The 24,542-nt window shown below is 44.4% G+C and overlaps 2 protein-coding genes across 4 annotated transcripts in view; both read right to left on the bottom strand.

Moving 5' to 3' along the window:
* Positions 1–3,539: 3,539 nt before the first annotated feature.
* LOC310860875 (solute carrier family 45 member 4-like) lies at positions 3,540–5,693 on the bottom strand (the record flags this gene model as incomplete). Its single annotated transcript, XM_083768064.1, has 1 exon — positions 3,540–5,693. One exon carries the CDS (start codon positions 5,691–5,693, stop codon positions 3,540–3,542), a length of 2,154 nt encoding a protein of 717 aa, XP_083624190.1.
* Positions 5,694–6,358: 665 nt separating this feature from the next.
* LOC310860517 (uncharacterized protein) overlaps positions 6,359–24,542 on the bottom strand; it is a 30,836-nt gene continuing 12,652 nt past the window's right edge. For 2 of the 3 annotated variants that reach the window (XM_083767468.1, XM_083767469.1), the window contains exons 6-8: positions 12,785–12,847; positions 7,566–7,651; positions 6,359–6,656 (exon numbers count right to left, since the gene is read on the bottom strand). In XM_083767468.1, coding sequence (XP_083623594.1) covers positions 6,573–6,656; positions 7,566–7,651; positions 12,785–12,847 — 233 coding nt within the window. In that variant the 3' untranslated portion in view covers positions 6,359–6,572. Of the gene's footprint in view, positions 6,657–7,565; positions 7,652–12,784; positions 12,848–17,499; positions 17,605–24,542 lie in introns of those variants that run through there. The other variant, XR_014569387.1, reaches the window with a different exon arrangement.

The following is a 24,542-nucleotide window of genomic DNA, read 5'->3' as shown; positions in this document are numbered from 1 at the left end:
TAATCGCGATTAATTTTTCTGTAGTTAATTAATCTAAATTAATCGCAATTTGTCCCGGCCCTAGTTATAACAGGAAAAGAACATGTTCACATCCTAAGCCTATTACAGAACGTAAGAAATAATGTAAAGAGAGCACAGCCCTGTAGGGTTTCTTTTGCAATAATGAACATCTCTTTGAATTATTCTATTTCTTAGGCCTATTTTATTTGTGAAAATTAGTAGGGATGCACCGATATGGAAATTATACTGATACCGATATATGTTTATTTAGTTTTTGTCATTTTTATTTCCCCCTTTTGTGCCAGGGAAACAAATACATCTTCAATACATGAAATAACTGTTCAGAATCTACAGCTTGGTAAACTGCATATATTATCTGCCAGATCACCAACACACCAACAGAGCCAACGCAAAATGCATGCTTATCAACAACAGATAAATATAGGCTACTGCCATCAATGTCAGATGTTTCTGCCGATACTGATATTGACCAATAACGTTGAATATCGACCGATACCGATTATGTGGCCCATACATCGGTGCATCCATAACAATTAGTAAATAAACACAAGGCTTATTAGTAAATAAACACAAGGCTTAATTATGAGAAATTAACGTCAATTAATTTCATTATCTCATTCTCATGTAATGAATATAACAGATTTTGAGTGACTATGTGTTCACATCTTACCTTGCCTAGCATACTCATAAATCTAGGAAATTACATATGGTAGTTCAAGTCCATGTTTTATTTTGTTACAGCATTGGCTATAGCATTGATTAACATTGCTATTAATTTGCACCTTGTAGTGTGGTTCTGCATAATTTCATAATCCATGAATTCCATTACCTTATTCTCATGTAATGTAGAACAGGTTTTGAGTGACTATGTGTGTGTTCACATCTTACCTTGCCTAACATACTCATAAATCTAGGAAATTACATAATAGTTCAAGTCCATGTTTTCTTTTGTTACAGCATTGGCTAGCATTGATTAACATTGCTATTAATTTGCACCGTGTGGTGTGGTTCTGCATAGTTTGTGGTGTTAGAGTGCCACCCTGTGGTCAGTTTGAGTGTTAACATGTTCATTTTCATCACATGGGGTTTACCTGAATCAGAGTGGGCAATTTATGTTACAGTAGGCTATTTGTTTTTGTCTGCAATGATCACCCAGATGATCTGACACAAATATTTACCTGATGGTACCTGATTTATGTGACAGTGTGATTTGAGTCTGACTTATTAGCCAGGCTATGCCCCACCCCCTTCTCTCTACCTTCAAAACCGCACAAAACCAGTTTAGACATTTTTTTCTCATTCCCTCCCCTGGCCCCCACATGTAAAGCGTCTTTGTGTACATTTATGAAAAGCGCTATGTAAGTCCCGATATATTATCATTATTATTATTGAGGGCAAAGCTGCATTGACTATCTTGAAAGCCAATCCCATTTTTAATTGCTTAACACTATTGTAAAGGCAACTTTTCAACGAAAGGATGCCAGTGAGGGATATGGTGTGAAGCTCTTTCCAACGCGTGGTGATGATGACAGTAAATCAGGTCGTCTCGTTGAGTGCATTTAAAAGGTTTTATTTTGCTTGCAGGGTGGATAAGGCATAACATAAACCGGGTACTTAAACTTTAACTTAAACAATACCTCGTGATGCAAAATAAACAAATGATAACTCAAAACAACTGAAAACAAAACAAAACACGCACGGTTGAAAAACTGTGTGGCTTCCCTGTGGCGTTTCCCAAAATCCCTGCTGCCGTACACCTGTGACACATACAAGTAGGCTGTGCCTGTGATTGACTGAACCCGCCTATTCCCAGGTTGTCATAGCAACTTCACAACAAATTAACCACAGAATAAAATGATCAAATTGGCTACAACAACTATGTCTTCTACCCTGAGCCATCCTAGGCTAGCAATCTTTGATTAACCTGTTTTTTTAAAATCACCTTTGATATTGATGCCATGCATGCCTGTGTAATGACTTAATTTCACCCTGCACTCTGTCAGACTCAGAGACTATATTCAGACCAGAAAGACCAGAATATATAGTCATGAACTCCTATGCGGAAAACCCACAACAGAGGTTTCTCTTCTTTCCGCGTTCTTTCAAATAAGACATAGGCCTACTGTAGGCTACTGTAGCTACTGTGTACACTACTGTGAAAACAATTTCATCTGCCAGGAATGAGGAAGGTTTTATGTCATATATGTCACCGGTAGGTGTTGGCACGCTGACAGAGCACACAATGAAGTCGATTTTGTTTTGATCTTTTGGATTCACAGTGAAGGAAGGTATAGCCTATACAGTACCTGCAGTGTTTGTCAAAAGATTCTGACATCAAAGTTTAATTTAGTTTGAGTCATATTTTACTTTTAGTCATCTGAAAAGTTTTAAAATGCCATAGCAACCAAATCACCCAAACGTCTTTTATTCCGGAAGGAAATACATTCAATGATGGAATAGTGATGGAATGTATAGGCAGTCGAATATGGATGGATAGAATATGAAAACAAATAAAAACACTCGTCTGAAGTGAGGGCCGCTCCTGTCATCAAATTCATACATCATCATACATCACATTTTGATAATACTGTTAATAAATACTTATACTCGCTATGGGGTACAGTACACACATTGCTCAGCCAATCAAATCATCGCCATGGGGTACACACAATCACACAAAGCTGGGCATAGGAACAACCCCTCAAAAACTAAACTAAACAATTGAACCATATCAAGACAAAAAATGTATGAATAAGGAGACAGATTTTAGGTGTGCATGTCCTTAATGCTTTAGCTGACTGACCAAAAGTGAACCTTTGACAATGTGGAATGTGACAGACATCACAAAGCATAACTTTATTGATTGATAGATCAAAACATATATTGACCATGCATGCAGGAAGGGTTCAAGCTGTTATGCAGGGACTTCAGTAGTAAATTCAGCTATAGGTTCAGTGTTCAAGGCCTCCCGTGAGGACGATTTGAATTAACTATTTTATAAAAAATGGAATAAAAACTTATTTTAGTTTGACTTTTAACCAAAATAAGGGGTGCATATACATAAAAGTGGCTACTCGGAAGCTAATGTAGAGGTTGGCAGAAGCATTGTGCAACAAAAACAAACAGGTTACAGGTGCAGCCCTTATACTGCTCTGAAACCTCTCTCTATCTCTCCCTCTCCCTCTCCCTCTCCCTCTCCCTCTCCCTCTCCCTCTCCCTCTCCCACACACACACACACACACACACACACACACACACACACACACACACACACACACACACACACACACACACACACACACACACACACACACACACACACACACACACACACACACACACACACACACACACACACACACACACACACACACACACACACACACACACACACACACACACACACACACACGCGCGCTTCGATTATATCATGCGAGGAGTATGTGGAGATGTCCTCAAACTGCCAGGAAATATAAGGCTGGTTTTCCAGCCTTAAGCGCTTTTCCATCAGGGTTTTCTCACACAGAGTATTCTGAGCTTCTCTGCCTGTTTGGGTAAATAACTAGGAAACAGCTAGTGAGAAATCCCAGGAATGATGCGACAGAGACCACAATGGGAATGACACGCACACTCCCCACTGCATCTATCATGGCGCTCAGGGCCGACGCTACCAAGAGCTGACTGATATAGACCTGGCAGGATAAGATGGCACAGTCAATACCGAAGCCTCTTCTAGTGTTCTCAGGGCTGTGCTGAATGAACTCTTCGATTTCATGGTATTGACCCAGTAAAGCATAAGGACAGTAGGAGATGGTCATGTCCATGACACCCATGCTACTGATCATCGCCATGGCAATGTAGACATTGGGGAAGATCGCCATTACAGCAGTTCCTATGGAGAACCCCAGGGTTCCCAGCATGTAGATGACCTTGATGCTCAGGTGAAAATTATCCAAATACTTCTGAAGGAGGGCAGAGCTGACGGCGGCAGAAGCAGCATAGACCGAGAGTCCCCAGCAGCCCATCTGCACCCCTTTATGGTAGTTCTGGAGCTCAATGGAATTAGCTGGTGCCGTGGGGTCTCCATGGTAGATAACTTGTCCCATGAAGTCGGTATAGAACAAACCCTCAGCTAGGACAGAGAACCATGTAATGAGGTGACACAGACATAACCTCCACAGTTGGCTTGGCATCTTGAACATTGAGAGCCAGAGCAGCCGTACGGTTGTGCGCCCCGCTGGCCTGCCCTCCAGGTCTGAGTCATCGGATGACGGACACGTCCTGCTGTCTGCATTCTGTTGGATCTCACATGGCTCATCAGGGCTGTGGGAGGAGGGGTAGACCTGTGATATCACTTGTCCAGAGATCGGGGGGATGAAGGAATGTTGTTGGTTGTCCATTTGTGGGTGTGATAGGAGTGAGGTTGACGTGCTGAAGGGGAGGTTCCCTTGCTCAGCAGAGCCGTGGAGGCCTCTCACTGGATGGGAATGACCAGAAATAGACACATCTTTGACTCCATCTTTTGACTCCTTACTCTGTTCCAACAGGGCAAGGCTGTCAGCGGAGTCAAATCGGTCACCCGTCTGGCCATCCGTCTGGTCATTCATCTGGGGAGGCTTCAGTGGGACTGTGGGCTCCGATTCTACCATCTCACCGGTAGGGGGAGAGGTGTCACAAGGAGGAGGAGGTGGTGCTGGTACAAGGCGAGGAAGAGTAGGAGAGGAGTCATAATTGACGTGGTTCGTTGATGAGAAGACCTCCTCCATCTCGTGCTGTGACTCTGCGGGCAAGCAATGTGACTCAGGGAGGAGATTATTTGAGTTAGGGTCACGATCAGGATCTAATTGTTTGGCTGTATCTGGTATGTCTAAGGCAGAGTGATGGTTACTCAATGCACACTCCACATCAGGGACGTCCACCTCCAACACGAGATCCACAGGGTTCTCTTCATGAGCGAAGGCGTCCTCCTCTCTAGTTGGGTCAGGGCCATTGGGCTTTAAGGAGGATTGGCTGCAGGGGTCCCCGTCTGTTATGGCCTTCGCCTGGTGGGATGGTTTGAAAGGTTGCTCAGGAATACTGAACATGTGCAGTATGACAGCGACGATGAAGATGGTGGCAGTAAAGAGGAATAGGATCTGTTCCTGGTACTTGAATGCACGGCCCAAAGCTGTGTCAGTCCAGTCTAGACCAGCTAACAAGTAGCCCACAGCGCCGCCAATCCCAGCAGCAAAAGAGTGGATATTTAGAGCCATACCTTGCTCCTCAGCACTGGCAACATCTAGAAGGTAAGATCTGATTGGTCCCTCAGTCGCGTCGGCGCAGAAGTCCAGTACCACCACGCCCAGAACAGTAAGGGCGATGCCGATTGGCTGGCTACCGGGGGTGTCGCCGATAGACAGACCTATCAGTGAGCCATTTAGAAACAGTGCTACACCCAGCAGCACGCCCACACACAGGCCCAGTATGAAGGGTCTTCTCCTGCCCAATCGTAGAGTGCAGCGGTCACTGAGAGAGCCAATTACAGGACTTAACATCAGACCCATTATAGAGCTGGGGAACCAAGTTAGACTATAGTACTGCTCTGGAAGGCCTAATTGCAGCAGCAGTGGCGTTACAAGAGCCGTTTCCATGGCATAGCAAAAGGCGCGGCCCAACATCACCGACCCGTGCATCACCCAGCGATGCAGCGGTATTTGTGAGTCATTGTTTGTTTGTGTCATTTCCTGTTTTTCTCCTGGAGAGTAGGGACCCCCTTGTCCACAGTCTCCTGCTCTTCTTCCATAAGTGGGTCTTTACCATTATTCTATTGTATGATTATTATTGACCTGGCATCCTATAGTGTTTATATAGTTTCAATGTACAGATCTACTGTTTGACTGATGATAGGTTATTGGTTTACTTATGGTACTATAGATAACTATTTCTATGCATTTGATGTATTATCTTGTGTTGTCCTTGCTTACTGTACTTGGCTCTGGATTAAGAGCATCTGCTAAATGCCTAAAATGATATGATGGATGTGTGTAGTCAGACCTTTATGTCATCATATCATATTAATATGAAGTCAGCCCAAACTGCCCAAAAATGGAGTTCCACAGGCCTGGCAGAAATGTAACTAATATTATTGAACATGCAGAACTCATAAAAGCTTATTCCATTACCCTGACATGTTCTAGTTCCGAAAGGTCAACCTCTTTCCGTTCATATGGTGAGATGTTACCATTATAATTTTTACAGATTTTAGCTTCTGCTAGTAGAGACCGTCACCAAAATATTCTCTGCCAAATGTAAAAGCAATCAGTATGCAGAAAGGCCCATTTCACAATATTTATTTAATAATCAAGTCATTTATTTTGTTAATCAATTAAACTATACAATTAATTGATAACTGAAAATAATATACTGAAAAAAATTATAACTGAAGTTGAACCCAAGCAGACATCTTGAGATTGCTATATAGGTTTACCTATTAGTCAAAAACATAACTTTACCTTTTATACCATGGAACAAAACCAAACATTTAGGCTATAGGTGAAGCTGAAGTTTGGTGATTAAGTTCCTGTTTTCTTCTTCTTGATGACTCTCTTCACAGTCACCTTGAGCGGTCCCAAAGTATTCCCTATCTGTTTAAAAAACTGAAAAAGAAAAGAACAGCAACACCATATATCAACTTCTGAATAAAGGGTTTGATTGATTGATTGATTGAAGTATTTATTAACAGTTTGCAGAATGGGTAAGTTTCATTATGGGTCACTATGGCACAGCATTCAATAAACTGAATGTAGCCTACTTAACAAATCACACTCGTGTGAAGTGAGCGGTGCTTTTCATCACAATGATGACGTCGGATGATGTCACCTAACGTGGCGTGCATATGTTGGTTAGCCATACCAACAGTCCTGCAGTCATTAGTCAGACAAACCCGTGCTGCGGATTAAAAATCACCCGTGCTGCGGGTAAAACATCACCTGTGGCTCCCGACATGTGTGGCGGGTTAAAACTAATCAGTGCTGCGGGTAAAAAAATCACCCGTGGCTTCCTGTGACATTCTGTGCTCAAACGGAAAAACAGACAGACAGACATACACACAAAGCTGTGTATTGCAGTGGCTGCACCGCTCTGAAATGTCTTTGAAAGACCATGGGTAAAAAGTGTAGTATGGTTGCCTTGTTAGGGCAACCACACTCATTTCTCAGTTTGTAAAATTCATCGTAATTGTATCCATTCTACTTCAGAGAATCCAATTCATGAACTTAAGAGAATCATATTTATGTTCTTTTCCCCAAAAAGTATATATTCATGGAGGAACTATTAATTAATATACAGTATGGTAATGGTATTCTTTGAGCAGATCATTCAGCCTTTAATCACAAATACAACAGATAGGAAGATGCACGCACGTGCACGCGCACACACACACACACACACACACACACACACACACACACACACACACACACACACACACACACACACACACACACACACACACACACACACACACACACACACACACACACAGAGGATAATGAGCAATAGCAAACCTCTTCAGTATATTTTGCGACATCAGCTTCAGTCAACTCTCCATAGCTGGACATTTTTACTTGTGCAATAGCATAGGCTGTCAGCTCTGGGGATGATTTAAAGAAGACGATAAATATAGCAGCTTGATAGTCAAGATGAATTCTACACAGAGACATCCTGTACTTTCTTACTATTACAGTAAGAATATAAACACACATTTTATTTTTCTCTTAGACATACTAACAAACCACACAAATGCAAGCATACACAAAAGGTTATGTCGGCTATAGCAACATTTTAGCTGTGGTAGTTTATTTAGGTTAGCAACATCTTCAAGAAACAAATAGTCAGACGTGGTTAAGTTTTTAATGGAAGTTGGGTTGATGCAACAAAACCTGAAAAGTCAACATTTCTCCATGACAGTACTAACCTCGCATCACCAGGCTTTCCGCCTCGGAAGAAAGCCTGGGTCTCTGTTCCAACCGGTGTGGACCGGTCTGGAACGGATGATATTGTTACGTCATGTTGTAGTATTGTTTTGTAGTCATCAGGCAGGAACAATCAAACTGAACTTCCTTTTCCCCTCAAACCGGAAGAATAACAATAAAAGCTCTCGTAGCCTGTAGCTTTTATTGAGAAAAATCGGTTTGAGGGAAAAGGAAGTTCCGGAAGATTGATGACTACAAAACAATACTACAACATGACGTGGCGATATCATCCGCTCCCGACCGGTTCATGAACCCGAAATGTAATGGTGCCCAGGCTATGAGAGTACAGTATAGGATCAACCCTACAAACATTTATTTACAGTATGTCTGGGGCCAGAATGTTTTTTGTCTCTGCCAGGAGGTCTTCTTTTCACCGTGTCTGTCTAGGGTCTAGTTAGTATGTGTTCTATATGGGGTCTATACGGGTATGTGTTCTATATGTGCATGTTCAGGGTCTAATGTGAGTTAGTATGTGTTTAGGGTCTAATGGAGTTAGAGTCCACTTATACGGCAGGTAAAAATCAAAAATGAAATCAAGAATCTGTCCTTTGTGTAGAAATCCATGTTGTGCCGTACACCGCATCTTCAGTAGCTAAAGATTGTGGGGTCGTGCCCCAAAAATAGCTGATCTACAAGCTGCAGATCCGCTATTTTCTGCCAAGTGATCTTTTAGGGAATTTCAGAATTGTTTTATCAAATGATGTAGAAGTAGTTGCAATGGAGTCAATGCAATGCCTGGTGATATAATTAGATTACAAGGGCAATTTGTATTGCAATAGAATCAAGGTAGTTGTGTTGGTGAAGTTGTGTTGAGTGGTGATGAAATGTGTTACCTGGTGGTGAAGTTGTATTGACTGGTGGTGAAGTTGCAATAACTGATGGTGAAGTTGCATTGACTGGTGGTGAAGTTGCATTGACTGGTGGTGAAGTTGCATTGCCTGATGGAAAGGTTACATTACATTTAGAGCTGGGACTTGCGATTAATTAATCTAGATTAATCGCATATCATTATTTGACCCGAGAACAGTGAGAAAGCAATTCTTTCAAATGGATTTTGGTATACTAGTGAATCAATGAATAGTGAATACATAAGTTTAAGCAATAAAACATTGTTTTTGTAGTAATAGGGGTAATAATTCTTTATTGAATAATTGCACACAACTGTGCTGTAATCCACGCTACCATCGGATAGCCTTTTAAATCCTATTTCCAATCCACGGAGACAAGCAAAGTGATCTCAGCGGCTTCCCCCAGTCTGGTGAACTGTCTGCAGTGTCTGGTGGTGTTATTGTCTGAAGAGGACACGGACACTTGGTGCGCAGGTCCGTCTGAAAACTGTCCAGTGACAACGGTCCGCGGTGAAAAAAATTGTGCGATTAAAATGCGTTAATTTTTTTAATGCATACATTTTTCTGTAGTTAATTAATCGTAATTAATCGCAATTAGTCCCGGCCCTAATTACATTGTGAAGTTATGATTACCGGTGTTTCTTATCTTTATATTTATAAAGACTAGGCCAGACGAGGCACAACATGCTGTACAGGATAGGTTGAGATGGAAGCAGAGGAGGATTAAGTAAGTATGGCGCAACCTCCCAAAGTTCTCAAGAAACTACAGTACTGTATGTGCAAAACTCTCGCTGCCTCGTAAGATTAGATCACCTAAAAGTTTCCAATGGCCCATGAGGCCTTGCGTGAATGATGGGCATGGCCTGTTGTCAGTCTTTCATTCAATTAATTTGAATCAGCTGTGTGGAAGGAGATCTTGTAGGATATAAGTAGGGAGACTGATATGACCCTTCTTGATTTCTGTCAGGTTGTGTTCTGACAATATTGTTGACTTATACACAGATCTCTCAACAACAGGACGCTCATTTCCCCAGTACACTTACACCATTAGCCAGATGCAAAAACTCTCATTTCTGACTTAGCGTTCGTCCCAGTGGTGTGATATGGCCTGTTGCACGGCGGCGCATGGTGGCGTATAAGTTGTTCAATTCAATCATGGTTGCTTCCAACTACATGAGTCTACATGCCTCCACATGCGTCTACTCGCAAACTGTTTGGTTGCAAGGAGTTGCAGGCGACCCATTGGTCTGGTTTGGGCTGAACACCGCCATGCTGGAGGACGCAGGGCGTAGGCTTTTGAATTATACCTGGACAGATGTTGTTCTCCACAGTTTCCAGGATTTCATCAAGAGCCCCAAAGTCAGTCACTTGAAACACGTGCTTCGATGGATCGGTAGCAATAATGTCCAACTCTGCTCTCGTTTGAGCATTATTAAAAGCACTTCCAACCTAAGGATACCGAGATACAGCATAAATTATAGGTTATTGTTGGTGAATAATTGTAGGCTCATCTCGAGATTGATACTCATACATACAAAACGTACATTCGTACATTCAAAACGGAGTTAAATGTAATCCTCAAGGTCGAGGTGTCTTTATCTTGTACATAAGATACTATTATTTTGTTAGTTGACGCACTCAATATGCCTCAATAGTATTAGTAAGAACCATACGCACGTACATACACATGCACAATTGCACACACGCGCACACTCACCACACGACACAGCGCACACACACACACACACACACACACACACACACACACACACACACACACACACACACACACACACACACACACACACACACACACACACACACACACACACACACACACACACACACACACACACACTTTTTCAAGATGAGTGAATCTGACAACTTACCCCAATGGCAAATAGAATAATGCCCTCCCTTGCAGCTAGGGAAGCAGCATTAGGTAAGTCGCTTCGATCACCAGACGATCCATCACAAATAACTATCAGGAACTTGTTCACATTTGGTCTCGATCCTCTATTTCCTACAAATACATCTTGGCTGTCGGAATAAAAGAGAGAAAATGTAACTGCAAATTCGTAAAATGTTTGACATTTGTGGTACAATATGTTGTCAAGATTAAGGCACTTACACAACATTTTCGATTGCTTGAGCTGTATGAGTCCCACCACCTTGTTGACTAATACTATCAATTTGAGATTCCCAAGATCCTGAGGTGGAAAAAGTATCAAAATGATAGTGGATGATGGTGGACGATGCGTATTGGGCAACTGCAAACTGTAAACACACAGAACAACATTACATGATCTCACTGAAATATATTCTGCAATTACAGAGAATGTGATGGTTGAGAATCAAGCCTGGAAAAGGTTGTATGATCAATCATCATATCAGTTAATCATATTTCTCTCCCTCATACTGGGCCCTTTTCCATCAGCAGATTAGCATGTTTTCAGCAGCATAGAAAATGGCCCAGTGGCAGTTTGTAAGAAAACAAAATCCTTTTTAACTTGTAATTTGACTTGATTTATGCTACACCTACCTGTGTAACTTGTCCCAGGTTCAGTAGTGAGCGAATCATACTTTTAACAAAAGTCTTCATTCTGATGAAATCACCAGAGGAAACACTTCCTGAGCCATCCATTAAGAATGCAATATCTGCTGCCGCCCCAGGAATGCACTCTGTTAAAAGATGTAGAAGAAGAAAGGAATCATGTACATCTTTTGTTTGTTGTATTCTGCTGTTTCTATTCAACTTTTACACTTGATAATGTGTTCACATTTTAATGTGTGTCAAAGACAGGACGCGCACTTTGGTGTCTCCAGTTAATTCATTAGATGTTTTATACATTGGAAGTACAGTTTCAATTTGCTTTGATGAAATTGTACCTGCTGGTGAATCTGTGGTGTTTGTTGTTAAAGGTGCTGCTGTAGTGCGTGCTTGAGTTGGCGGCAAAACCACTGTAAAAATAAAACTTTCATATCAATATCAATGCAATATCAATGCTAGTACTCTTTGTCGTGAAGTTGCATTACCTAATGGAAAGGTTAGATCACATTGTTAAGATATGACTACTTGTGTTTCTTATATTGCTGAAGTTATTATACTAAAGATCATAATTGAGTGTACTTTTAGTTGTGGTGATGTTGCTTTACCTGATGGAAAGTTTACATGAAATTGTGAAGTTATGATTACTGGTGTTTCTTATATTTTTAAAGTTATAATAATAAAGATTATAATTGAATGTGATTTTTCAACACATTATAATCATAGGGGTATGTATGTTGATACCCTTGCATATCCCATTGTCCACTCCCGACCGGTTCATGAACCCGAAATGTAATGGTGCCCAGGCTATGAGAGTACAGTATAGGATCAACCCTACAAACATTTATTTACAGTATGTCTGGGGCCAGAATGTTTTTTGTCTCTGCCAGGAGGTCTTCTTTTCACCGTGTCTGTCTAAGGTCTAGTTAGTATGTGTTCTATATGGGGTCTATACGGGTATGTGTTCTATATGTGTTCAGGGTCTAATGTGAGTTAGTATGTGTTTAGGGTCTAATGGAGTTAGAGTCCACTTATACGGCAGGTAAAAATCAAAAATGAAATCAAGAATCTGTCCTTTGTGTAGAAATCCATGTTGTGCCGTACGCCGCATCTTCAGTAGCTAAAGATTGTGGGGTCGTGCCCCAAAAATAGCTGATCTACAAGCTGCAGATCCGCTATTTTCTGCCAAGTGATCTTTTAGGGAATTTCAGAATTGTTTTATCAAATGATGTAGAAGTAGTTGCAATGGAGTCAATGCAATGCCTGGTGATAGAATTAGATTGCAATTTGTATTGCAATAGAATCGAGGTAGTTGTGTTGGTGAAGTTGTGTTGAGTGGTGATGAAATGTGTTACCTGGTGGTGAAGTTGCATTGACTGGTGGTGAAGTTGCATTGACTGGTGGTGAAGTTGCATTGCCTGATGGAAAGGTTACATTACATTGTGAAGTTATGATTACCGGTGTTTCTTATCTTTATATTTGTAAAGACTAGGCCAGACGAGGCACAACATGCTGTACAGGATAGGTTGAGATGGAAGCAGAGGAGGATTAAGTAAGTATGGCGCAACCTCCCAAAGTTCTCAAGAAACTACATTACTGTATGTGCAAAACTCTCGCTGCCTCGTAAGATTAGATCACCTAGAAGTTTCCAATGGCCCATGAGGCCTTGCGTGAATGATGGGCATGGCCTGTTGTCAGTCTTTCATTCAATTAATTTGAATCAGCTGTGTGGAAGGAGATCTTGTAGGATATAAGTAGGGAGACTGATATGACCCTTCTTGATTTCTGTCAGGTTGTGTTCCGACAATATTGTTGACTTATACACAGATCTCTCAACAACAGGACGCTCATTTCCCCAGTACACTTACACCATTAGCCAGATGCAAAAACTCTCATTTCTGACTTAGCGTTCGTCCCAGTGGTGTGATATGGCCTGTTGCACGGCGGCGCATGGTGGCGTATAAGTTGTTCAATTCAATCATGGTTGCTTCCAACTACATAAGTCTACATGCCTCCACATGCGTCTACTCGCAAACCGGTTGGTTGCAAGGAGTTGCATGGCGACCCATTGGTCTGGTTTGGGCTGAACACCGCCATGCTGGAGGACGCAGGGCGTAGGCTTTTGAATTATACCTGGACAGATGTTGTTCTCCACAGTTTCCAGGATTTCATCAAGAGCCCCAAAGTCAGTCACTTGAAACACGTGCTTCGATGGATCGGTAGCAATAATGTCCAACTCTGCTCTTGTTTGAGCATTATTAAAAGCACTTCCAACCTAAGGATACCGAGATACAGCATAAATTATAGGTTATTGTTGGTGAATAATTGTAGGCTCATCTCGAGATTGATACTCATACATACAAAACGTACATTCGTACATTCAAAACGGAGTTAAATGTAATCCTCAAGGTCGAGGTGTCTTTATCTTGTACATAAGATACTATTATTTTGTTAGTTGACGCACTCAATATGCCTCAATGTGTCTAACAAAATAGTATTAGTAAGAACCATACGCACGTACATACACATGCACAATTGCACACACGCGCGCGCACACACACACACACACACACACACACACACACACACACACACACACACACACACACACACACACACACACACACACACACACACACACACACACACACACACACACACACACACACACACACACACACACACACACACACACACACTTTTTCAAGATGAGTGAATCTGACAACTTACCCCAATGGCAAATAGAATAATGCCCTCCCTTGCAGCTAGGGAAGCAGCATTAGGTAAGTCGCTTCGATCACCAGACGATCCATCACAAATAACTATCAGGAACTTGTTCACATTTGGTCTCGATCCTCTATTTCCTACAAATACATCTTGGCTGTCGGAATAAAAGAGAGAAAATGTAACTGCAAATTCGTAAAATGTTTGACATTTGTGGTACAATATCAAGATTAAGGCACTTACACAACATATTGGATTGCTTGAGCTGTATAAGTCCCACCACCTTGTTGACTAATACTATCAATTTGAGATTCCCAAGATCCTGAGGTGGAAAAAGTATCAAAATGATAGTGGATGATGGTGGATCGTGAGTATTGGGCAACTGCAAACTGTAAACACACAGAACAACATTACATGATCTCACTGAAATATATAGTATTCTGCAATTACAGAGAATGTGATGGTTGAGAATCAAGCCTGGAAAAGGTTGTATGATCAATCATCATATCAGTTAATCATATTCCCATTTCTCTCCCTCATACTGGGCCCTTTTCCATCAGCAGATTAGCATGTTTTCAGCAGCATAGAAAATGGCCCAGTGGCAGTTTGTAAGAAAACAAAATCCTTTTTAACTTGTAATTTGACTTGATTTATGCTACACCTACCTGTGTAACTTGTCCCAGGTTCAGTAGTGAGCGAATCATACTTTTAACAAAAGTCTTCATTCTGATGAAATCACCAGAGGAAACACTTCCTGAGCCATCCATTAAGAATGCAATATCTGCTGCCGCCCCAGGAATGCACTCTGTTAAAAGATGTAGAAGAAGAAAGGAATCATGTACATCTTTTGTTTGTTGTATTCTGCTGTTTCTATTCAACTTTTACACTTGATAATGTGTTCACATTTTAATGTGTGTCAAAGACAGGACGCGCACTTTGGTGTCTCCAGTTAATTCATTAGATGTTTTATACATTGGAAGTACAGTTTCAATTTGCTTTGATGAAATTGTACCTGTTGGTGAATCTGTGGTGATTGTTAAAGGTGCTGCTGTAGTGGGTGCTTGAGTTGGCGGCAAAACCACTGTAAAAATAAAACTTTCATATCAATATCAATACTCTTTGTCGTGAAGTTGTATTACCTAATGGAAAGGTTAGATCACATTGTTAAGATATGACTACTTGTGTTTCTTATATTGCTGAAGTTATTATACTAAAGATCATAATTGAGTGTACTTTTAGTTGTGGTGATGTTGCTTTACCTGATGGAAAGTTTATATGAAATTGTGAAGTTATGATTACTGGTGTTTCTTATATTTTTAAAGTTATAATAATAAAGATTATAATTGAATGTGATTTTTCAACACATTATAATCATAGGGGTATGTATGTTGATACCCTTGCATATCCCATTGTCCACTCCCGACCGGTTCATGAACCCGAAATGTAATGGTGCCCAGGCTATGAGAGTACAGTATAGGATCAACCCTACAAACATTTATTTACAGTATGTCTGGGGCCAGAATGTTTTTTGTCTCTGCCAGGAGGTCTTCTTTTCACCGTGTCTGTCTAGGGTCTAGTTAGTATGTGTTCTATATGGGGTCTATACGGGTATGTGTTCTATATGTGTTCAGGGTCTAATGTGAGTTAGTATGTGTTTAGGGTCTAATGGAGTTAGAGTCCACTTATACGGCAGGTAAAAATCAAAAATGAAATCAAGAATCTGTCCTTTGTGTAGAAATCCATGTTGTGCCGTACGCCGCATCTTCAGTAGCTAAAGATTGTGGGGTCGTGCCCCAAAAATAGCTGATCTACAAGCTGCAGATCCGCTATTTTCTGCCAAGTGATCTTTTAGGGAATTTCAGAATTGTTTTATCAAATGATGTAGAAGTAGTTGCAATGGAGTCAATGCAATGCCTGGTGATAGAATTAGATTACAAGGGCAATTTGTATTGCAATAGAATCAAGGTAGTTGTGTTGGTGAAGTTGTGTTGAGTGGTGATGAAATGTGTTACCTGGTGGTGAAGTTGCATTGACTGGTGGTGAAGTTGCAATAACTGATGGTGAAGTTGCATTGACTGGTGGTGAAGTTGCAATAACTGATGGTGAAGTTGCATTGCCTGATGGAAAGGTTACATTACATTGTGAAGTTATGATTACCGGTGTTTCTTATCTTTATATTTATAAAGACTAGGCCAGACGAGGCACAACATGCTGTACAGGATAAATTGTATATATATATAGTATATATATAGCTAAATTGAGTACGTATACGTATGCATTCAATGATATTATTAGTGGTAAAGTTCTTTTGACTAATGTTTCATTTGTTTTACCTGGGCTAGTATGATAGTATAGGTGGTGATTATGGCACAATCAAACAACACTATACAGTGTGCAGGGACAACAATCTTGTATACATTGAGGTCAATGCAATTCTAACAAATGGTAAAACACAGAGGAACACAGCAGTTGATAATGCTACATATTTACCGTCACAGTAAACACCAGCATCTTCTTCGTGCTGACAGTTGTGGGACCCCAACCCTAGATGGCTGCACTCTGAGAGCCTTGATTCACTGCCGTCACAGTGGACATCATCCAACCAGATGGGCCCACTGCCCCGTCCAAAAGTACCACTGAGTGCTTCTGACAGAACGCTGCCACAGCCCATCTGTGTACACACCACCTGGGCATCATTCCGGTCCCAGTAATCGTCACACACCGTCCCCCACTGTCCAAAGAAATAGATCTCCACTCTGCCAGAACAATAGTCCCCTCCATTCATCAGACGAATCCCACCTTCAACAGCAGCTGTGATGTTAATGGCATTTAATGTTTGTGTTAGGGACAAGATGACGTACATTTTCTCTCCATTGTCAATGGGGTTTTAAAATAAACATTGAACTAAAAACAAACATTAAACCTGTATATAGGAGGGACTAGCGCCCCTCAAAAATAAATCAAACGTGTGTGAAGTGAGGGGCGCTCTTATCGTCATACATCATCATACATCACATTCTGTGCAGAGCCAATGAAATCATTTCTCGTGGTACAAACACAGACACACAAAGTGGTGCATGGACTAATTTTCATTTTGTACAGTATTTGGGGTAAAGTTCTCAAAGTCTGCCCGAACCCGACCAGGCCCGGCCCGACGAATTATGCTAATTAGTCGGGCAGAGCCTCAGGCTCTGTGATTTTCCGCGATTGTTATTTTTTCTTTCTTTTTTGTGTTATTATAATAAAAATAGCAATTCTGATATTTGTGTAATGTGAATGTGTATGTATTTACATACATTTGCAGTGACTGGTGGGGATGTAAGGACTATAGGTGAAGTTGTATTGACTGGTGGTGAAGTTGCATTGTGTCGTGGGGAAGTTGGAATGACTGGAGGTGAAGTTGCATTGTGTCGTGGGGAAGTTGGAATGACTGGAGGTGAAGTCGTATCACCTAATGGAAAGGTTAGATCACATTGGTAAGATATGACTACTTGTGTTTCTTATATTTCTGAAGTTATTATACTAAAGATTTTAATTTAGGGCACTTTTAGTATAGAGTATGTATTTGTCACTGTACTCTTTCAAATTATCTTATTTTGACTAATGGTTTGTTTGTTACTAGAATTTCGCGGCCGCTTTGCGGCCGCTCATCCCAGAGTTACGTTGCCGCGCACTATGGGAAGAAGGAAATTGCGGGAGTTGACTCCACATGTAGTAACGGATGGGTTATTAGTTATTATTATGTGTCCTTATTAGTGTAGTGTAGTGTAGTCAACACGTTATGGCTCATACACACTGCCCGTTATTTGCTCCGATTATGCTGTCGGGGAGCATTTTTGGCGCTGGCCGACAAAACCCCATATCTGACGTTAAGCAGTGCCCAAAAGTTATAGATCACAAAGGCTTTGCAGGTAGAGCACATGACATGGCCCTAAAAATATATATAATTTTAATATAAAAAACTATTTTTGCATCTGCCGCTTGAGATGACCTGAGATGACTTGATTGATTGACATAAAAAAGGGCCTGTCAGCTCAAACACACAATGCAATAGTTGTTGTTGCGTACAATCATCAGTAGCAAAGTCAAATACCAAAAATAAAAACCCTACCATTTCCATTTCCCCCGCTCTATTTCCCATTCCATGTGCGTTTGTCTTATAGTTTCTCTGGCCTCCTACTGCCACCTACCGTCCATTCATTGTATTACACAGTGGGTGAAAAAAACACACACCTTAAGACTAAACCCGACCCATCAGAGGTGTGGCTTCCAGAGGTACCTTTGACATGACATTTTGTGTGTGTGTGTGTGTGTGTGTGTGTGTGTGTGTGTGTGTGTGTGTGTGTGTGTGTGTGTGTGTGTGTGTGTGTGTGTGAAAATAAAAGAAAGGTACCTTTCAAAACCTATAGAAGTCAGCCTGGTACAGACGAAAGGGACACCACTGTATGTAGCCTCAATTACATTTTGTAACTATTTTCTGCAATGGGATGATAGTTTTATTTGGTGGGTATATGAGTTCAGGCCGCGCTCATTCGCTTTTCCTCTGCCGAGCTGAAAGGACAGACTTCTGTTACTAAGTCAAGTGTTTAGGGCAATTAATACCTTATAAATCGGACAAGAGTGCAACTCGAGTACCGTGAGGTTCCCTGATACTTGGACTTTTCTTCCGACAGAATCTTTCGCAAAAACTCTGCAGAAACAAAGCTCCTAGACGGTTCGTAAGTTCTATTACCAGAACATTTCGAAAAGACCGCCAATTCAGAAATAGGGGGGTAACAACTAGCTTACAGCTAGCGCCGCTTAGCGGTTAGCTTAGCAAGGCGCTACCTTCTATTTTGCTATCTTTCTCGTCTCGGGGCCAACAAGCCCGCTACGGTTAACATAGCCTCAGTCTCACGAAGGTGCTACCTTTTCTAGCGAGCTAGCTCGCTCTCGTAGTGTTACTCACTAGCTTAGCGCTAGCATAGCACCTTCAACGTTAAACTAGCCGGTGTTTTACTGGGCCTGTAAGCCAGTTTTCGCTAGTCTAGTTTTTCACCTAGAGACTATACGATAAGCTACCTGGTGCTTTACGAGGCCGGTAAGCCCGTTTTTCGCTAGTCTAGCTTTCACCTAAGCTACACGGCCTAGAAGCCCGTAACAAATTAGCTTTCTTCACGTTCGTGGCCACAAAGCCCTTTCACAAGTTAGCTAATTCCTGGTCCCCCTCTCGACGGAAAGCTACAAGCATGTCTTCCCCGGTGAGGGAGACCGCCGCCGCAGCTAGACGACGCCGAAGAGGCATCATTCTCGAGCCACAGAAGAGGTGCACTGTGGCGGGATGCGGCAACAAGATGTCCGGCACCGACAGACACGAAGTATGTCTGTACTGCCTCGGCGTGGATCATGCACGCAATGCGCTTCTCAATTACAACGACCTATTTGGTTGCGAAAAATGCAGAAGTATGGACTACACCCACCTACGAGGTAGGCTGAGGCGCGTCGATGAGTTCTACAAGCAGTACACACTCGACGACCGCGAGCACGAGCACTATGGACCGAGGCAGAAGCTGGACTATACCCCAGCTCCGCCTCGCACAGCCAGAGGCTCCACTCAAGAGCGACAGGGGCGGCCTATACCGGCCCCCCGTAGCCGCGCTACAGCCACGGTCTCCTCCCAAGCAGCGGCAGACAGGGCCTCCGCAGCCCGCTACGAAGCTGACGGAGCCAGACCTAAGAGCGGCTCTCGCCCTCTGATACCTCGTCAAGTGAGTACACCAGAGGAGCGCTCCGCCAGGCCGATAGCGAAGCCTCGTCTCCGCACTGCGGTCTCTACTACCATGGCAACCCGCTGGGCTGCCGCTGAAGAAGGGGAAATCGACTACGACGAACTCCCCTCCTTCCAGGAGAGAGGCGACGAGCGCTATGAAGTCTTAGACGAGGGCAACTATCAAGAGAACGACTCGTCAGAGGCAGACGAGTACACTCGCCGCCCTTTCCAGGATAGTGAAGACGACGAGGTAGAGGAAGTTCCTCCCCCCGTCGACAGACAGGTAACACCCCCACCTCAGCCTCGCTTTGTTCTCCCCAAGGATAATTCAACCTTGATGGAGATCTACAAAAGGGCTGCTATCCGCTGTGACCACGCCTGGGAGGAGATCCCCAGCGAGACGGTGAAATGGGATGGACGCAGTGATGAGTACGTCCCCCCTCCTGTACCAAAGAAGCAGGCCATTCCTCAGGCCTCAGGCTTTGAGACCTTGCTCAGCAAAGCCTGGACCAGCCCTGTAGTCAGGGTAGAGGCCATCCACCGCCATGGCAAAAGGGCGGCCACCGAAATGAAGGGCATGGAGAAGCTCAACCTGCTCAAAATGCCCTCCATGGACAGAGCCATGGCCTCCTACCTGGCTAACCCCCAAGCCCCAACTGTGATCCCACAGGACAAAGACCCAGTCTTCTCCAGTGCGGCAGATAAAGAAGGGTCTAAGGTCAACAGGTGGCTGTATGACCACATGACCTACGTCGCCAGGGGGCTCAACGCAGGAAGCCTTCTGCATGGATCCATGAGGGCTCTCCTGCTAGAAATGGGCAACACACCCACCCCAGAAGAACTGGCTGAGATGTGCCGCCTCGTACACGAGCTGGCCCAGCTCCAGTATGATGTCACCAAGCACACTGGAGCAGCTCTGGTGGCCTCCATCCTCCAGGAGCGGATGAGGTGGGTGAACCTCGCCCCTCTCCCCGATTCAGTGAAGAGGGACATGGTGGGGAAGAACATATCACACGAGAGCCTCTTCCATGGGGTTCTCGAAGACATGTCGGTCTCCATCCAGCAGGCAGAGACCTCCACCAAAACGATGAAGGCTCTTCAGCCACTGGCTGCCAAGGCTCCACCGGGCCGCGGCAGGGGCAAGCGTGCCCCATGGAAGCCCAGGACGTCCAGCAAGGACCCACCCGGGCCCCCGAGGGACTACTCCGGGGACAGACAGCGTCCACCGCAGGGTCCACGCACCGACCATCGCCGCTCCCCCCCGCCCTACAAGCCCAGAGGAGGAGCGTCCAGGGGCCGAGGCGCTGGGAAGCGGAAGTGACCTACATGGCAGGTCCCAGAGGGGGGTCCTAGCCTCACCCCCCCGTTCTCTCCCACAGAGTTCAAGGCCGGAGGCAGTGGTCACGGACCTCGCCTCCGAGCCGGCGTTAAAGCGCTTAAGGACGAGTGTACAGACTGCCACGGGCAGCAGTGTACACACGTACCAAAATGTTGTTATGTGCAATTCACAAAGTGTCATTGTTTTTGCTTCAATAAAGTTTCAAAAAAACAAAAAAACACAAAAAACAACACAACGAACTCTGAAGGGCACAAGCCCAGCCATGGGAGAGATAACCCATACTGTAACAGCACAAGCTGTTACAGGCCGGGACCACCACGCCAAAAAATGTCTTCACTACCCGAAGAATCCACTAGAGGGAGACATTCCACACAAGGTGAGTCTTCCCCTAGGCAAACCGTCTTCATGTACCCACAGGCCACAGAGAGACGTCACAATACAGGCGGGTCTCCCCCCACACACGGGGAATCCCCTGTCACGTCATCTGTCAAAATGGCGGGAGTGCAAAGCATCATCATGGATCATGCGCACTATAGCGACCGGATACAGGCTCCAGTTCGTGTCGAAACCGCCCACTTTCGAGAGGATCTTATTCTCTCAAGCGAGGGGACAGGAAGCAGGCATCTTACAGGAGGAGATCAAATTCCTCCTGCAAAAAGGTGCCATCACGGAGGTTTCTCACAACCAGGCAATGAACGGGTTTTACTCCCGCTACTTCCTGGTGAAAAAGAAAGGCGGAGGGCTCAGACCCATTTTGGATCTCAGAGCTCTCAACCGCTATTTAAAAACCTTCCGCTTCAAAATGTTGACGCCACCAGTCCTACTGCGATCAATCCGCAGAGGGGACTGGTTCACGTCAATAGACTTACAGGACGCATACTTTCACGTTCCAATATACCCACCGCACAGAAAATTTCTGCGCTTCGGGTTCAAGGGGAAAGTATACGAATACACAGTACTTCCCTTCGGAATGTCCCTGAGTCCGAGAGTCTTTGTGAAATGTACAGCAGCGGCGATAGCCCCACTGCGACAACAGGGTCTTCGTCTAGCAACCTATATAGACGATTGGCTCCTATCCGCAGACTCTCAACAAGAGGCGCTGTCACACACACACATAGTGCTCAGCCACCTCCGCTCTCTCGGATTTCAAATCAATTACGAGAAGAGCATGTTAACGCCGACACAGTCAATAGACTTCATCGGTATAACGCTAGACTCAGTCTCTTACAGAGCTCGCCTGAGCCGAGAGAGAATAGACGCAATGATACAATCGGCAACGTCTTTCAAGAAAGGACGCTCGATTCCTTTCCACATATGTCTCAGGATGGCGGGGCTAATGGCTTCCTCAATCCATTTAATCCGCCTGGCCAGGCTACACATGAGACCATTCCAGCTATGGATGAACTCTCTGCGTGTACCTATGTACCGTCGCCACCAACGGGTAGAAGTGACGTCACACTGCATACTAGCCCTACAATGGTGGATAAACAGACGGATCCTTTCAGAAGGAGTCCCCATGGGGAGACCTCTGATCAGGAAAGTGGTCACCACAGACGCAAGCATGACAGGCTGGGGAGCCACGCTGGAGGGTGCCACAACCAGGGGGGTGTGGTCAGAGCACCTACGCTCCTCCCACATCAACTATTTGGAACTGATGGCGGTTTTCCTCGCTCTGAGGCAATTCGAACCGCTCATACAGGGTTGTCACGTGCTGGTGAGAACAGACAACACAACGACGATGTGTTACATAAACAAACAAGGCGGTCTCAGGTCCCCCCGTCTTCATCAGTTAGCTCGAGAGCTCATTCTATGGAGCGACTCTCGGCTTCTGTCCATCACAGCATGTCACGTCCCCGGTATTCTGAACACAGGAGCAGACCTGCTGTCCAGAGGACCTCTCCGCTACTCAGACTGGTCTCTACACCCACAGGTGGTCACACAGATCTGGAGCAAGTACGGGACACCCGAAGTGGACCTATTCGCCACAGAAGGGAACACGACGTGCCCCCTCTTCTTCTCGATAGAGGGGCCATCGACGCTGGGACTAGACGCCCTGTCACACCGATGGCCCAAAGGCCTACTCTACGCATTTCCCCCACTGACCCTCATTCCCCCCACTCTGGACAGAGTGAGGACTCAGGGTCTGACAATGCTACTAGTAGCCCCAGCCTGGGGGGTCTGGAGGTCGGAGATAACTCACCTCCTCTACGACCAACCTTGGCAACTCCCTCTACGAGTGGATCTCCTCACTCAAGCAGGTCGGGAGATTTTTCACCCTCGCCCCCAGGACCTAGACCTATGGGTTTGGCCCGTGAGAGGGTGATGTTGTCCGACGTAGGCCTCCCTCCGAATGTCATAGCCACAATTCAGAGGGCAAGGGCTCCATCAACAAGGGCCCGCTATGATACGGCATGGCACGTCTTTGAGCAGTGGTGCTCAACACGGCCTACTCAAGTGGTCCCCTACCGAGCGTCAGTAGTGGACATTTTGACTTTCCTACAAGAGTTCCTAGACAGGGGACTAGGTCTCTCCTCGGTCAAAAACAACTTGGCAGCAATCTCAGTCTGCCATGTGGGGTTTGAAAACGAGACGGTATGGAAACACCCCCTAGTTAGGCAGTTCGTTAAGGGCGTACGAAGGGAACACAGGATCAACAGATCCCTGGTCCCCTCCTGGGATCTAACCCTAGTCCTGGAGGCCTTAACCAAGGATCCCTTCGAACCACTGACGACAGTTAGTTTGAAGAACCTGACACTGAAGGTAGCCCTCCTAGTTGCCTTGACAACTGCTAAAAGGGTCAGCGACCTACACGCCCTCTCGACCTCGCCAGAGTGCATGAGGTTCGATGACAGGTCAACCAAGGTCACTATCAAGCCCAACCCAGCCTTCATCCCCAAGAACGCTCTCTCCGTGTGCGTTCCAGTGGACCTACAGGCTTTCCACCCCCCTCCTTTTGCTTCTAATGAAGACAGGAGGTTAAACTGTCTCTGTCCAGTGAGAGCTTTACGAGCATACGTGGACAGGACGGCCCCCTTCAGGATAGGGAATCAACTATTCGTATCCTGGGGTACCAGGACCAAAGGAAAGCCTGTCACAACGGTCAGCATCTCCAATTGGATAGTGCAGACCATCCGCCTGGCTTATACTAGTCAGGGAGTGGAGCCCCCACAGGCGCTGAGGGCTCACTCCACAAGAGGCATGGCAGCATCCTGGGCACTCTGTAAGGGTGTCCCAATCCAAGAGGTCTGTACCGCAGCGAGCTGGTCCTCTCCCTCAACATTTGCCACATACTATAACCTAG

This window comes from Protomyctophum parallelum (assembly GCF_964188405.1).
Source record: "Protomyctophum parallelum genome assembly, chromosome: 6".
Lineage (NCBI taxonomy): Eukaryota > Metazoa > Chordata > Actinopteri > Myctophiformes > Myctophidae > Protomyctophum > Protomyctophum parallelum.
The sequence above is the reverse complement of the archived record's forward strand: the minus strand, read 5'-3'. Positions and strand labels throughout refer to the sequence as shown.